The 12888-nt window shown below is 39.7% G+C and overlaps 1 protein-coding gene across 1 annotated transcript in view; it reads left to right on the forward strand.

The window, feature by feature from the left end:
* CCDC88C (coiled-coil domain containing 88C) overlaps nt 1-12888 on the forward strand; it is a 96426-nt gene that overhangs the window by 68097 nt on the left and 15441 nt on the right. Inside the window, exons 15-21 of the mRNA XM_061997981.1 lie at nt 86-1153; nt 3888-4015; nt 4876-5017; nt 5584-5772; nt 6128-6289; nt 7345-7622; nt 12213-12356. Coding sequence (XP_061853965.1) covers nt 86-1153; nt 3888-4015; nt 4876-5017; nt 5584-5772; nt 6128-6289; nt 7345-7622; nt 12213-12356 — 2111 coding nt within the window. The remainder of the gene's footprint in view (nt 1-85; nt 1154-3887; nt 4016-4875; nt 5018-5583; nt 5773-6127; nt 6290-7344; nt 7623-12212; nt 12357-12888) is intronic.

Genomic DNA, 12888 nt, shown 5'->3' on the forward strand with positions numbered 1-12888 from the left:
CATCTGTCTGCTTCAGGACTTATTTGTATTGCTCTTTGTAAGATAGATGAGTAACATTTGCATGACTTTGTTGTTGTTTATGTAGATAAAGGATGTTAAACAAGAAAATGATCACCTTAATCAAGTGGTCTTATCCCTGAGACAAAGATCTCAAGTGAGCAGTGAGGCAAGAGTAAAAGATATTGAAAAAGAGAACAAGATCCTTCACGAAGCAGTTACAGAGACCAGTAGCAAACTGAGCAAGCTGGAATTTGAGAAGAAACAATTGCAAAAAGATTTTGACCAGGTTAAAGAAAAAGTGGAAAGAGTGGAAGAAATGGAAAAAGAGCTCCATCGGCTAGAGAGGGAAAATGAACAGCTCACAAAGAAGGCAGCAGCAATGAAAATAGTGACAGAAAAAGTGGAAGTTCTTGAGCAGGAGAATGGGGATCTGGAAGTGGAAAATAGGAAGCTAAGAAAATCCCTGGACACATTGCAGAATATTTCCATACGGCTTGGGGACTTGGAAAGGGACAACAAGCAATTGGATGAAGAAAATCTGGAGCTTAGGAGAGTGGTGGAGACCATGAGATTTACCAGCACAAAAATGGCACAAATAGAAGCGGAAAACAAGGATTTGGAGAGGGAGAAAGAAGACTTAAGAAAGAATGTGGAAATGTTAAAAGCAATGAGCAAGAAATCAGAGAGACTGGAGCTAAGCTACCAGAGTGTCAACTCTGAGAACCAGAGACTTCAGCAAGTTGTGGAGAACAGCAGCAAAAAGATCCAGGACTTAGAAAAAGAAGTACAGGGAATGGAGAGGGAAAATCAGGTCCTTCAGAGGAACCTTGAGGAGCTAAAGATTTCTGCCAAAAGGCTAGAGAGATTAGAAAAAGAGAACAAAGTCCTAGAACAAGAAATGTCTCAGCTTGAGAAAGACAAAAAAATGCTAGAGAAAGAAACTAAACGGCTTTGGCAGCAAGTGGAGCTGAAAGATGCTATTTTGGATAGTACAGTAAAGCTGGCAGTTGCTGAGAAAGAAAACAAGACACTAGAAAAGGAAATTGCTCGATTCAGAGACTCAGCTAATAAGCTGAAAGAATTTGAAAAGGACAATAAAGATCTCATAAAGCAAGTTACAATTGATCAAAGAACACTAGCTACATTGAGAGAGGTAAGCAACATAGTAGTACTGGTTTCAATATGATGCGCTTTTTTTTCAGCTCTGTAAAGAACCAAAGGGAGACATCTGTCCCATGACTATTTAATACTTGAGCCAGGAGATCTTCACAGACTTAAGTGTAGTGTTGCCTTGGAAAGTGAAACCTGCCAAAAACTGCAATATACAACTTTGTGTCCACAAATTGAGTCTCTGAATAATGTACTTTTTCATGCAGGATAGGTTTTGAACACAGCACCCATGTGGTAGCTGTAAGCCAAAGACTTTGGTACTTTCTCTAACCCTGTGACCACAAAATTGTTTAACATTAGCACTCTAGCAGGGAAGATTGACTCTGAAAGCCTAGAAATTAGAGCACTTGTTTAGGACATATGAACATACCTGTTCTAAAACAGACTTAGCTAAGACAAGAACTGTCCTGGGTGACCACCCTTTCAATAACAGCTGCACCAAGGTTTTCCTTCACAACTACCTACAGCGGTGTTGCCCAGAAGCTTCCTTGCAGGGTGAGAGCACACTAAGTAGCTCTGTTGTTGAGCAACAATGATCTCTTCCAGCACCACTCTCCACTGCAGAATGCAGACATCATGCTTTTCCTAGTAGTGATGTTTTAAAAATATAGATAGCATTAGGATGTTGGCAGACTAATGATGGGTGTGCCAGAACCTGACACTCATAAGTGGCATATCAAAAGATTTAGGTTATTGCAACTTGCTCTCTTTGCCTGCCCCAGCTGCTGTTGTCCTGCTGGAAACAGGATTTCCTGTGAATGAGCATTCAAAGGAAAATGGTCAATGCTGCGATAGTTCAGTGAAATAAATGACTTTGGTAAGACTAATGCAATAAACACTTACTTGAAGATTCAATTTCTTTTTAGTTTTTGAAGCATTACTGTAGTTTTTAGGAGGAAATTAAGTTTATCAAAAAAATTTTAAACAGTCACAAGTTGTGTTTCTACTTAAATGTCCTTAAAAATAATTAAAAGAATAACGTTTCTGAGAAGGCTTCTTTTTAATCTTTTCCTTCATAGACTTCTGCAGATTGCCATTGGTGCAGACTTATACAGAAGTGTGTCTTCTGTAGTTACTTTGTATAGATTCTACATAAGAAGTTAAGAGAGGCTGAAGGAACCTGTTTACAGACTGTGGACCTTAACCTTACCTTTTTTTCCCTTGCCACATGAATGAATGTGGCTAATTTTGAGATATCAGAGGACTACTGAACATCTATAGTTTGTTTAGCAGAGTGGTTTTAAAAAAAAAGTTATTTTTGCTTCTGTTCAGTATCCAGGATATTTTTTTTCTTACTTGAAGTGCTTCAGTACCTTTTGTTGTTCTTTCTTCATGCCTTCAAAAAACTTTAGAGCAGAAACATAAGCAATTTAATTCTCTATTACATTGGCATTATAGAGAATTTTGAATGGTAGGGATCTTTGAACTTGCCTCTGTAGCAAAAATGATTTGTCTTTTTTTTTAAGCATGTAAGCTGGCAGTATATCTCCTCAGGCCATTTCCACACAGACCACTTTACTGGCATTAACACCAAAGCACTGGTACAACTCTGTCAAATCTCTTCCTTGTATGACTTCCTTGTCTGGTTCTGCTTAAGTATCTTCCAGAAAAAACTAAATGAAACCTGAACAGGCCAGTAGGTACCAAAACAAATGACCCAAATCTCTAGTCTCCAGAGCTGTCCTGTCTTTTACATGACAGTGTAATTGTGTTTGGTTTAATTTTGGCAGTAGTTTGCCATATGTCATAAACGTATATTTACCAGTTATCAAGATGATCAGGGGACTGGAGCATCTTCCTTATGAGGAAAAGCTGCGGGAACTGGGGCTGTTTAGTCAGGAGAAGAGAAGACTGGGAGAGGATCTCATTAATATTTACAAGTATCTAAATAGTGGGTGTCAGGAGTTCGGGGCATTACTTTTTTCTGTTGTATTCGGTGACAGGACAAGGGGTAATAGGATGAAGCTCGAACACAAAAAGTTCCATAAAGGAAACACTATTTCCCTGTTCAGGTGAGGGAGCCCTGGCACCGGCTGCCCAGGGAGAGTGTTGAGTCTCCTTCCTTGGAGGTCTTCAAGACCTGCCTGGATGGGTTCCTGTGCAACCTGATCTAGGTGAACCTGCTTCTGCAGGGCGGTTGGACTGGATGATCTCTAAAGGTCCCTTCCAGCCCCTACCATTCTGTGATTTTATGACCTCAGAGTCAGTTGTGAAAATGCACTAAGTCCCTTGCTTGGGAACATCTTAACTGTGTTATCTCAGGAAGGTTCCTTGCTGAGATAGATACTGTGGCTCCCTCTTTCATGTGGTGGCCAGGCTTTTTAGTAGGTTTTGTCCTAGCCGAGAGGTGGGAACTCCCTCTGCTGGTGTGCCCTCGCCTGCACACATCCCTGCCGTGGCATGAGGGCAGGGTGACTCCTGGCCTGTACACGTCTTTTTGGCAGGCAAGATGTCACTGTTGGCAGAAGTAATTCAGTACAGTCAGCAATACAAAGGCCAGAAGAAGCATTCTTCAGATTTATTCCAAGTAAACTATAAATAAAAGCAATCAGTTTAATTCTGCATTCAGCTGTCACTGATGAAGGATTTTATCTGACCTTCTTGGAACTAGGATTTTATCCAATGGCTTTTTCAGTACTTTTATCCAGCACTACAGTGGGGCTTTTTAATTATCACCACCCTTTGCACAGCAACTAATCATGTTAGTGCTATTACAGGATTTGGTCTTGGAGAAGCTGAAGAGTCAACAGTTGTCTAGTGAGCTGGACAAACTTAGCCAGGAACTGGAGAAGATAGGATTGAACAAAGAGCTGCTGCTACAGGATGCCAATGGCAATGATGACACGTAAGGAAACTGAACTCTTAGACATGCTTTTGACTCTGAAGACTTTTCCTTAGCCTAACTCAAGCCTTTATTTTTGTTTCTTATCTATCTCACTCCAATTACCCTTACCAATTTTGGACATAAAGGATATTTTTCTGTAGCAAACTTGGCACTATGTACTGCAAGTTTTGCAAAACTTTTTCTTGGATGGAAGAAAGAAATGCCACTTACTCTGTGCTAGCCAATATTATTACAGTCCCCCTTTAGTTCCCAGGAGAGTAGCTGGGTAGCTATTTCAGTGCATATTCCTTCTCATATTCTCTTTACAAGTAAGAATAGTGTCTAGTAAACAGTGTCTGTCATTACTTCAGGTAATTGGTGATCCAACCACCTGTTAATATAAATATAGATATGCCAAAGAAACTCCTGATTGCAAGGAATTCCTTTGCAAGTCCTACAGTAATGACCATAGAAACCCTGATAACCCACGTGTATCTAGGCCTCTTGGTAAGACCTAGTTAGAGAAACATATCTATCTTTAGAATCAACTGTGGATTTTTTTGTTGTCAAGTATGAACAAAAGAACCATGAGAAGAAATTTTTGTAATATAATTAGGGGGAAAAAAGACAAAGTTAATTTCTTTTAAGTTACACAGCTCTTAGATATTTCTGTAGGAGGATGCTAGTGTTACTGCTATTAAAACTGATTATAATATATTAGTAATGATGTGCAGCAGTAGGGGAAAACCTTTTCCTGAAGAAGAAAATCCATGTAACGTAACATGGTGAGAACTGGGATGGGTGAAGGTGGCAAATCTCCAAATAGATGGTGGCTTACCTCCTGGTGGCAAACATTGGAAAGCTATTGTCATGTCTTTCAGAAAATACAAGATTCTGGAGAGCAAAACTGAATCGGCACTAAAAGCAACACTAGCTATGAAAGAGGAAAAGATTGCAATGCTGGAAGCTCAAGTGAAAGACTCTCTGAACTTGAACCAGCAGTTACAAAATGATCTAAATATGGTAAGAGGTTACCTGAATTGTAATTGTTCATGACATGCTTCTGCACATTCACATGCTTTTTTCTCATTTACTTGGCAAGAACAAGTTATCTCTATTTCCACACTGCCACCCTCCATGCGCTTCCCAAAAACTGCAGTGCTTTCTCTGTTCCTTTCTATATAATGGCACTTATTTCATAAAAATTGTTCAACTGGCACAGCAGGAGTTGTTTTGTGGGATTTTTTTTAACATAACCACTGCAGATCACTGTTTTCTCTTTTTTTTTGTTGCCATGGTCTTGTTTTTCTACTGTGTTTAATGAAAGCATAGGGTGAGGAAGACTGCAGTTGAAACATCTCACCTAGGACACCTGATTTGTTAGGTGACAGTGAGTTTGAGTCAAAGGGCACCTGATTGGGTGAATCCTTCCAATTGTCTCAGCATCCCCATCTGTGAAGTGGGAGTAGTGGTTGTTGAATACCTTAAAGTCTCTACAGTACAAGGGAGGAATTGTGTATTCCATCGTTATTAAGATAAAATTTCACTATTAAATTGGTGTTGAAGGTTGTTGCTTGTTATCTCTGCAGGTTAAGAAGGACTTTGATGCACTTAAGCAGTCTCAACAGGATGGACAACATGCTCAAAAGTCACTGAGGTATTCTGCAGAGAAGCTCATTCCCAACCACCAAATGAATGAGAGATTGGAAACGGGGCACCGAGAAGCTACCATGGAGCTGCTGAAACTGAAGGACAGGGCAATTGAATTGGAAAGGAATGTAAGCCTTCTCTTATTTTCTGTGACTTCCCATGCAGTCATGAGCAGGTTACAGGGAACTGGATTTTTGAGCTTAAAGGAATTAGGTGGGTTTTCTGATGCATGTAAGTGTACCCAGGCTCCTTGGGTATCTCTTAGGACAGCATGTTAATTTAATGCTATATATGTCATAACAGGGATTAATCTTGTGTATAATATCTGTCCTACCTTCATTTAATGCTGGGGAGAGTTTGCTTTTGCACATTCGTTGCAGAATGATCATCGCTCTTTGGTTCTCATCTTTAGTAGGACTCCAAACTCTCAGGACAGCCACTTCTTTTCTCCCTGCCACCCCTTCAATACCATCTCTCTTTCAGAATGCAGCCCTGCATACTGAGAAGCAGCTGCTTAAAGAACAGCTGAAGCATTTAGAAACACAGAATGTCTCCTTCAACAATCAGATCCTGACACTACAGAAGCAAAACGTCTTCCTTCAGGAGCATAACACTTCCCTGCAGACACAAACGGCCAAACTCCAGGTCAGGATAACCCTGCATGCTTGTGCCAGAAGATTGGATTTGATTTGTATTGGTAGGCCAATGGAGTGATGTAAAGATGAGGCCCAGAAGGTGGATATTAGTTTGAGGTCTGAATTTCTCCAAGGTAGAAGGGAAATTTGGCTTTGTATGTAGTGTCTGACAGCTGTCTTCATTAGGAAGGTGGCTATTTAGTGAGAAATTTTTACAATCAGTACAGCAAAATTCAGATATGTTGTTTAGAAGCTGCGCTTCTGGAATACAAGATCTTTGCTCTTTTTTTTCTTCTGTTAATGCTGTGCCTGTAAAACAGCTGGCAAGAAATGGGAAAAGGTCACAAGTCATCTCCCAAGAGGCATTTTATCAATGAGTTCTAGTCACAATTTTTGTACTTTCAGACAAAATGTTGAAGTTGAAAGTGGAACACAGATACATTCCTTTAATTTTGAAAATATCAACTTAGCTTTGGAAATAGAACAGTTTTAAAGGACAAACTGGATTAACTCTATTTTTTTGTGTGTGTGGAATTCTCTTTTCAAGCTTTTTGTCTTGCATGATCACAGATTTGTTCTTTAAATATTTGTCACCTGTAATTAAAGTATATAAGCAACACATAAAATCAACAAACTACATCTCTACTGATGTCAAACTTGTTAGCATTGCTGACCCCATACGCAGTAGTGCAGTAAATTTTGTTGAGTTTGGGTGAACTTGTGTGCAAGTAATGAAAACTCAAACACAGGATAACTTTTGGCTTTGTACATGACTGTCAGATGGAGTTGAATTTTGAGTATTCCAGCTCGTTGTGGTCTCCAGGCTCAAGAGCTGCTAGTAAACTGGTATTTTTCCACTTTGGTGGTTATCCTGATGATACTTCTCAGGCTGCTAATAGCATGACTTTATATGGTGTATGTTGCAAGCAGTGATGCCAAAATGTCCATAGATGTCATAAGTCTACAAAGCAATGAATGTGTTCTTGATTAACTCTATACAGATACAAACTGCTGCTGTTTATTGTATAAATAAGTAATCCTTGCTTTTTATTTGAGAAACTTTAGGTAGAAAATTCAACCCTCAGCTCCCAGAGTGCTTCACTGATGGCCCAGAATACTTTGCTCCAAAATCAGCAGACAGCCAAGGAGAATGAGAATGAAAATCTAGTGAAACAGAAGGAGCAGCTGAAAGCTGATTATGAGTCATTGCTTCAGGACCACGAGCACCTTGCTTCACTGCATGAACGACAGTCTGCAGAATATGAAATGCTAATAAACCAGCACAGCTGCCTGAAAACATTACACAGAAACCTCGATCTGGAGCACAAAGGTCTTGGTGAGAGGTATGCTCACTGCTCAGGAGTGTGCTGTACTGTACAGGTTCAGAATGAGCCCATGTTACAATTTTAGCGTTAAATATTGGTCTCCAGTTACACATGGAAACTACTAAGTTGTTGTCTGAAATAATTGGCTTATCATTCTTGCTATCATTAGGAGATAAGATGACAATATTTGCAAAGCTGTAGTTCTTAGATGTGTGATATGTAGCAAACTTGATCTTGGATCTTAGGGATGCTTTGTCAGAAGTAACTTAAATACCTTAACTACATTTAAGGATCTGTGCTGTAATAAAAGCCAATCTTAAAAAGATTTTCCTAGTCCTACTGTGTGGGGTATAATTTCTAGTCATAAAGTGTGCTAGTCACCTAGGTAATAACCTATGTGTGAGTATTATGTATCTTGAGAAATTTAAATCATTGTGTGACACCAACCTCATGACAAATGAGAGTCTCTGAAGGAAGGCATCTTGAGCTAGCTATGAGATAGTCATGTATTATTTGGTTTTTTTTCTAGTTCAAGGCTTTTTTCTTCAGACCCTTCAACTGGATTATGAAATCAGAGTAATCTGTTGTTCAGTCTCTACTCACTGTCGTTTTCTGACAAGTGTGTGTAGATTGAGTGATATATAATGTACTACATAAATGCAGCTTTGCCTACCCTTCAAAAGTTTTCTTAAACAATTTGGTGATTTTCCTCAAAATACCTGTATTTAGGTTCAGTTTCTGTGCAAGACCATGAGCTGAGTTCAGAGCAACTCAATGGTGATCTTGGAGGGTAGACTAAAAACCGGTGCTAAACTTTTCTTTGCCAAAGACGAAGGAGCTGGCATTATAACGTGCGGTACATTTTGACAAAGTAAGAAATAAACCTATTGTGATTAAAATATCCAGCAGGGCTGTGTGACAGGACAGCTGCTTGGCTGTCAGCTAAATGAGCTGTAAGTGATTACACACTGTTCCTGCTTACCAGATCTCTCTGTCTGATTAATGGTTCTCATTGATTCAGGCTTTGCCTGAGATTATCACACTACTGTATGTTGAGGCAATCTTCTGGGTTCTTTCTTTTCTTGATGAGTACTAATTATTAAACAGTTCTAGCCTAAGGAAAAGTAGTTTTATAAAATTAGGTCATCTCTAGTGGTAAGTGCTCAGATCACCATTGTAAACATTAACAATTTAGACTGTTAGTAAGATGTGAGGGCCAGTGAGAGGTGTCATAGAGGAGCAGATGGTAGCCTTTTCTATACTCAAAGCAGGTTGATTTTGGCAGTTGTAAGAGTGCAGTGTCCTCCTTAGCAGATCAGTCTCAAAAGATACTTTGTCCATGGTGTTTGTCCAAGAGACGCCTGCATCTCCATTTGGCTATCAGATAAAAGACAAACCACTTTTTGTGTTATGTGTGTTGTTTTCCCTGGGTCATGTGCTGTATGCAATTCAATTGGCTGAGAGAGCAGAAGGGATAAAATTAGAAAAACAGTTGTAAAAAAAACATTTTCTTTTGCTAGTCTGAGGCATTTAACTGCTAAGATGAAATATCTCACTTTCAACTTCACCTGGAATGCACCACCTGCTAAATTTTACCAGGGCAGCTCAATACAGCCAAGAAACAGATTTTGCTCATCCAAACTCTCAGGGAATTGATTTTTCTCAGTTGATGACAGCACTGTAGTCATAGTTCTCTTGCTTAAGGCAGAAATGCACTCCTTCACAAACGTAGGCAGCTCATCTAGAAAGACCCAAAGCACCTTTAGTTAGCTTGTGGGCTCCTAACAGCATGTACAGCCATAGTCCCCAGGTTTGTCACGCAGTCTAACCATGGAATATTTTCTGCACCTGAGCAAGCTTCATTAAACGTCCCTTGGCTCTGTCTGCACAGTATGAGCACTGAAGCGGGGATTTAATAATGGGTTGCATGTAACTGCAGTGAAATGGCCTGTCATAGCCCAGTAAACCACAGACATGTGGGTTTAACTTCAGAAGAAGAGCAGAGTTAGAATGTTAGGATCGTTTACCCTTAATAGCAGTTTCTTGACTTTGTGGTGTTTGTCTGACAATCTCGGTGAATACACAGGCCGGACCTTTTTGCTGCATTTTTTTAATTGCTTTACATATTGCTCACTAGTAAAGGAGGGTAATAACTTACTAGCTACAGCTAATTTGGAGATCCTTGAGCCTTTCTTTGTGGGTTACTCTGGAGAAGTCTAATCCTGCAGAGACAGTACAAAAACTCATCTCACCGGAAAAACACAATCCCTGCTGTGGAGAGTTACATATTGCAGGATTATGTTATCAGTGTTGACTGGTAATTGTTTTTTGTGGTCTGCATTTGCCTCCTACTTTTTCTCATAGTTGAGCATTTTTTAAGTACTGTCACAAATACCTACTGACTGTATTTCTCCTAATAAAGCAGCAGAAAGAGGGAAAGCCAAAAGGAGGAAAGAGGACTATGGTCATTCAATTTGCATCAAGGATTGCATAAAGGCTAAAGTAGATTCTATTTGCATGTATAAGAAAATCCTTTTTAAACTTCTCTGTTCAAGTGCCTGATGCTTACTTAAGTGGAATGAAGATGAGTGGTGAACAGTGTGAGGAACCTTGCCTGCAGTGGCAGAGCTTGTTAGGTTGCACAAACCCTGCTTAGATGGAAGTCTCCATGCTGAATCTGAACTCCAAGAAAATTTTGCCTAGGGGTTTCATTAAGTTGGTGCAGAATCACTTGTGTTTTGGCAGACAGTCTCTTCTTTCTTACCTTTCACCTAGTGTCTAGGGGAGAAGCTGTGCTCTGCCTTAGGGGTTCTTGGGCTTAAGGCCGCATGTGGAGCCTGAACTAAGCTGGTAAAACTGGACCAGTATACTGCTTGTCTCTAAGTAGCCACCTTTAAAAAATAAGGAGCTTGGATGAAAATGAATGAAGTAGCTCTATCATACAAAAAAGGCAAAAGAATTCACAACACAAGCTTCTGCAGAGGCAGCCATGGTAACCTCTGCCAAGGGACTAACTGTGGAGTTTGTCTTCTCAGACTCTGGATTAGCATGCAGTCTGTCTTAAATCCTTAGAGCTGGATGTGAAACCTTCCTCTGCTTTCAGGTTCTTCCATTTGTTGTACAGACATTGAATTTGAAATGTCCTGAGCTGAATGGAGGAAGAAAACAAATAAAAAAGGTTAATTAAACTCTAGTGCTGTTACTGGAATGAATAGCCAAAAGCAGCTTTTGTCTGGGAGACAGGTACTTTTCTGTGTGGCCCTTCAATGGACTGGAATTTGGGACAGGCTGTAATTTGACCTTGGGATGAAGGGAATGGTAGCCTGAAAGAAAAACAAGTTGGCAGGAGTCAGTGTATGTGGTGCTGTCTGCTGTTTTTGGTTTTGTTGTGAAGTTTTTGTAACAGCAGAGTAACTGTGCATTCATCTCTGCTGCAATGAGAGCTGCAGACAGATGATGCCTGTTCTCTAGCTTTTTTCAAGCAATGTTGCATCTTCTACTTAGTTGCTGTTTTAAAATTTCTTAGAAGGACGTTTCTCTGACTGGCTCAGGTGTATCTATCTGTCATGGGGTATTTTGGGGCAATATCCTTTTATCACAGCGACAGAAAGATGTGCTGATGGCTTTTGACTTTTTCACTATACCAGTGTCCCCAGTGCCTTCTGCTGGTGTGTGGGCACAGATGGGCACAGATCCTGACAGAGGCCACCAGATTATAAAAAGTGTGAGAATAGCTTGTTCCTTTTCAAAGTGGTCTCAAGCCACCTTGTTCTTTGCACCATTTTCCAAATGCAGGCAATGTAGCAGCTCAGGGAGACTGAGCCTGCCTAATCAATGCCTATGCCAAATATCAGGGGGGTTGTTCCACGCTTCTGTAGTTTTAGTATATCCAAAATTAAAATCGAAGGCATAGTTGATGGCATCTGCCTTCTGTCTCTGCCCGTCTTCCTGCCTTCAATTGTATAAAACAAGTAACAGTGAAAGCCTGGATATGTACACCAGTGTTGCCCTTGGATTTCTCACTAGTGAAGCAGAGCCACTCCAGCAGCTAGGTCAGGCCCTGCTTAAAGGTGTTTTGCTGTAAACCCACTGAAACTAGCCTTATCTGTCTGGAATGTGTAGTTTTATTAGCTATGCATATAACCTAATAAACCATTGCTTATTTTACTGCGTTATTGCTGCTTTTTGACTACTACTTTCTGCTTTTTAGTCTGGTTTTTGAAACCTGCCACAGACAATTATTTGTAAATGGGATTCCAGTTTAATGGTGCAGTTTCCACTTACCCTGAGGTCTTATGTCCTTTTTTTACCAAGATCAAAATCTGGAACTGAAATAAGGTTCTGGCAGTTGCATTCCAATTTGCTTTAAAAGTGCTGCTTTTTTTTTTTCCTAAAAGTATCCCTGTTGACTAAGTTGAATTTCTCTGCATAGTGTGGAATTCTTCTGTCTTGGTAGGTGTTAAACAACACAAATGTGTATGAAACTAAAAAGGCAAGGAGAAAAAAAAGTCCTTTATTATCATTGTGGTATTACCTGTTAAAACCTTAAACTAGAGGAAGAAAAATGTTTCAATGAAAGCTGAGAGTACACTAATCGTCTTTTTGCAGATACAACAGTTTAATGAAACACAAGGCAGAACTGGAAGAGTTGGAAATAGTTTTAAAAAGTGAGAGAGAGGTTCTGCAACAAGAGAGGAGATCAAATGCAATAACCACTGGGGAAAATCAGAAGCTGAGGGAGGAACTGGACAGGTATGATTCCCTTGCTAAATTATTATAGATATCGTTTAAAAATCAATTATGCAAAACACACAGTTGATTTGCAGTGTTATGTTAACTGTGGCTTCAGAACACCTGCATTATTGTGTCTGATAATTTTTCTCAATTTCTGTCTTGTTAATTTGATCTTTTTGTTTAACTCATTTAACTTCAGCAGCTTCACAGATGCTGTCAAAAAATACTGTTATTCGGTGGTTCAAGCATGGTCTGATCCTGGGACTTAAGCTCATTCAAAATAAGCTTACACAAACGGTTCGGTTCACAAGTGTTTCTGTAACAAGTTCTTTATAAGCTCTGGTCTTTAAGTAGAACTACAAATAGCCAAAACCCCCTAATAATATCTAGGATTGCGTGAAATGCTTCCTACCCAATTTGTTTTCTCCTTAAGGAGACCTGCATTGTGTTTTTTGCACAGTATTGTTTAGTTCTAGGAGGGAGTTACCACTGCTGTTTATTTCCCGTTGCACAGAGAAGGCTGCCATTTGTTAATACTTGAAAGAGGCTT

The sequence above is a fragment of the Colius striatus genome, chromosome 6 (genome assembly GCF_028858725.1).
Source record: "Colius striatus isolate bColStr4 chromosome 6, bColStr4.1.hap1, whole genome shotgun sequence".
NCBI classification, from domain to species: Eukaryota; Metazoa; Chordata; class Aves; order Coliiformes; family Coliidae; genus Colius; species Colius striatus.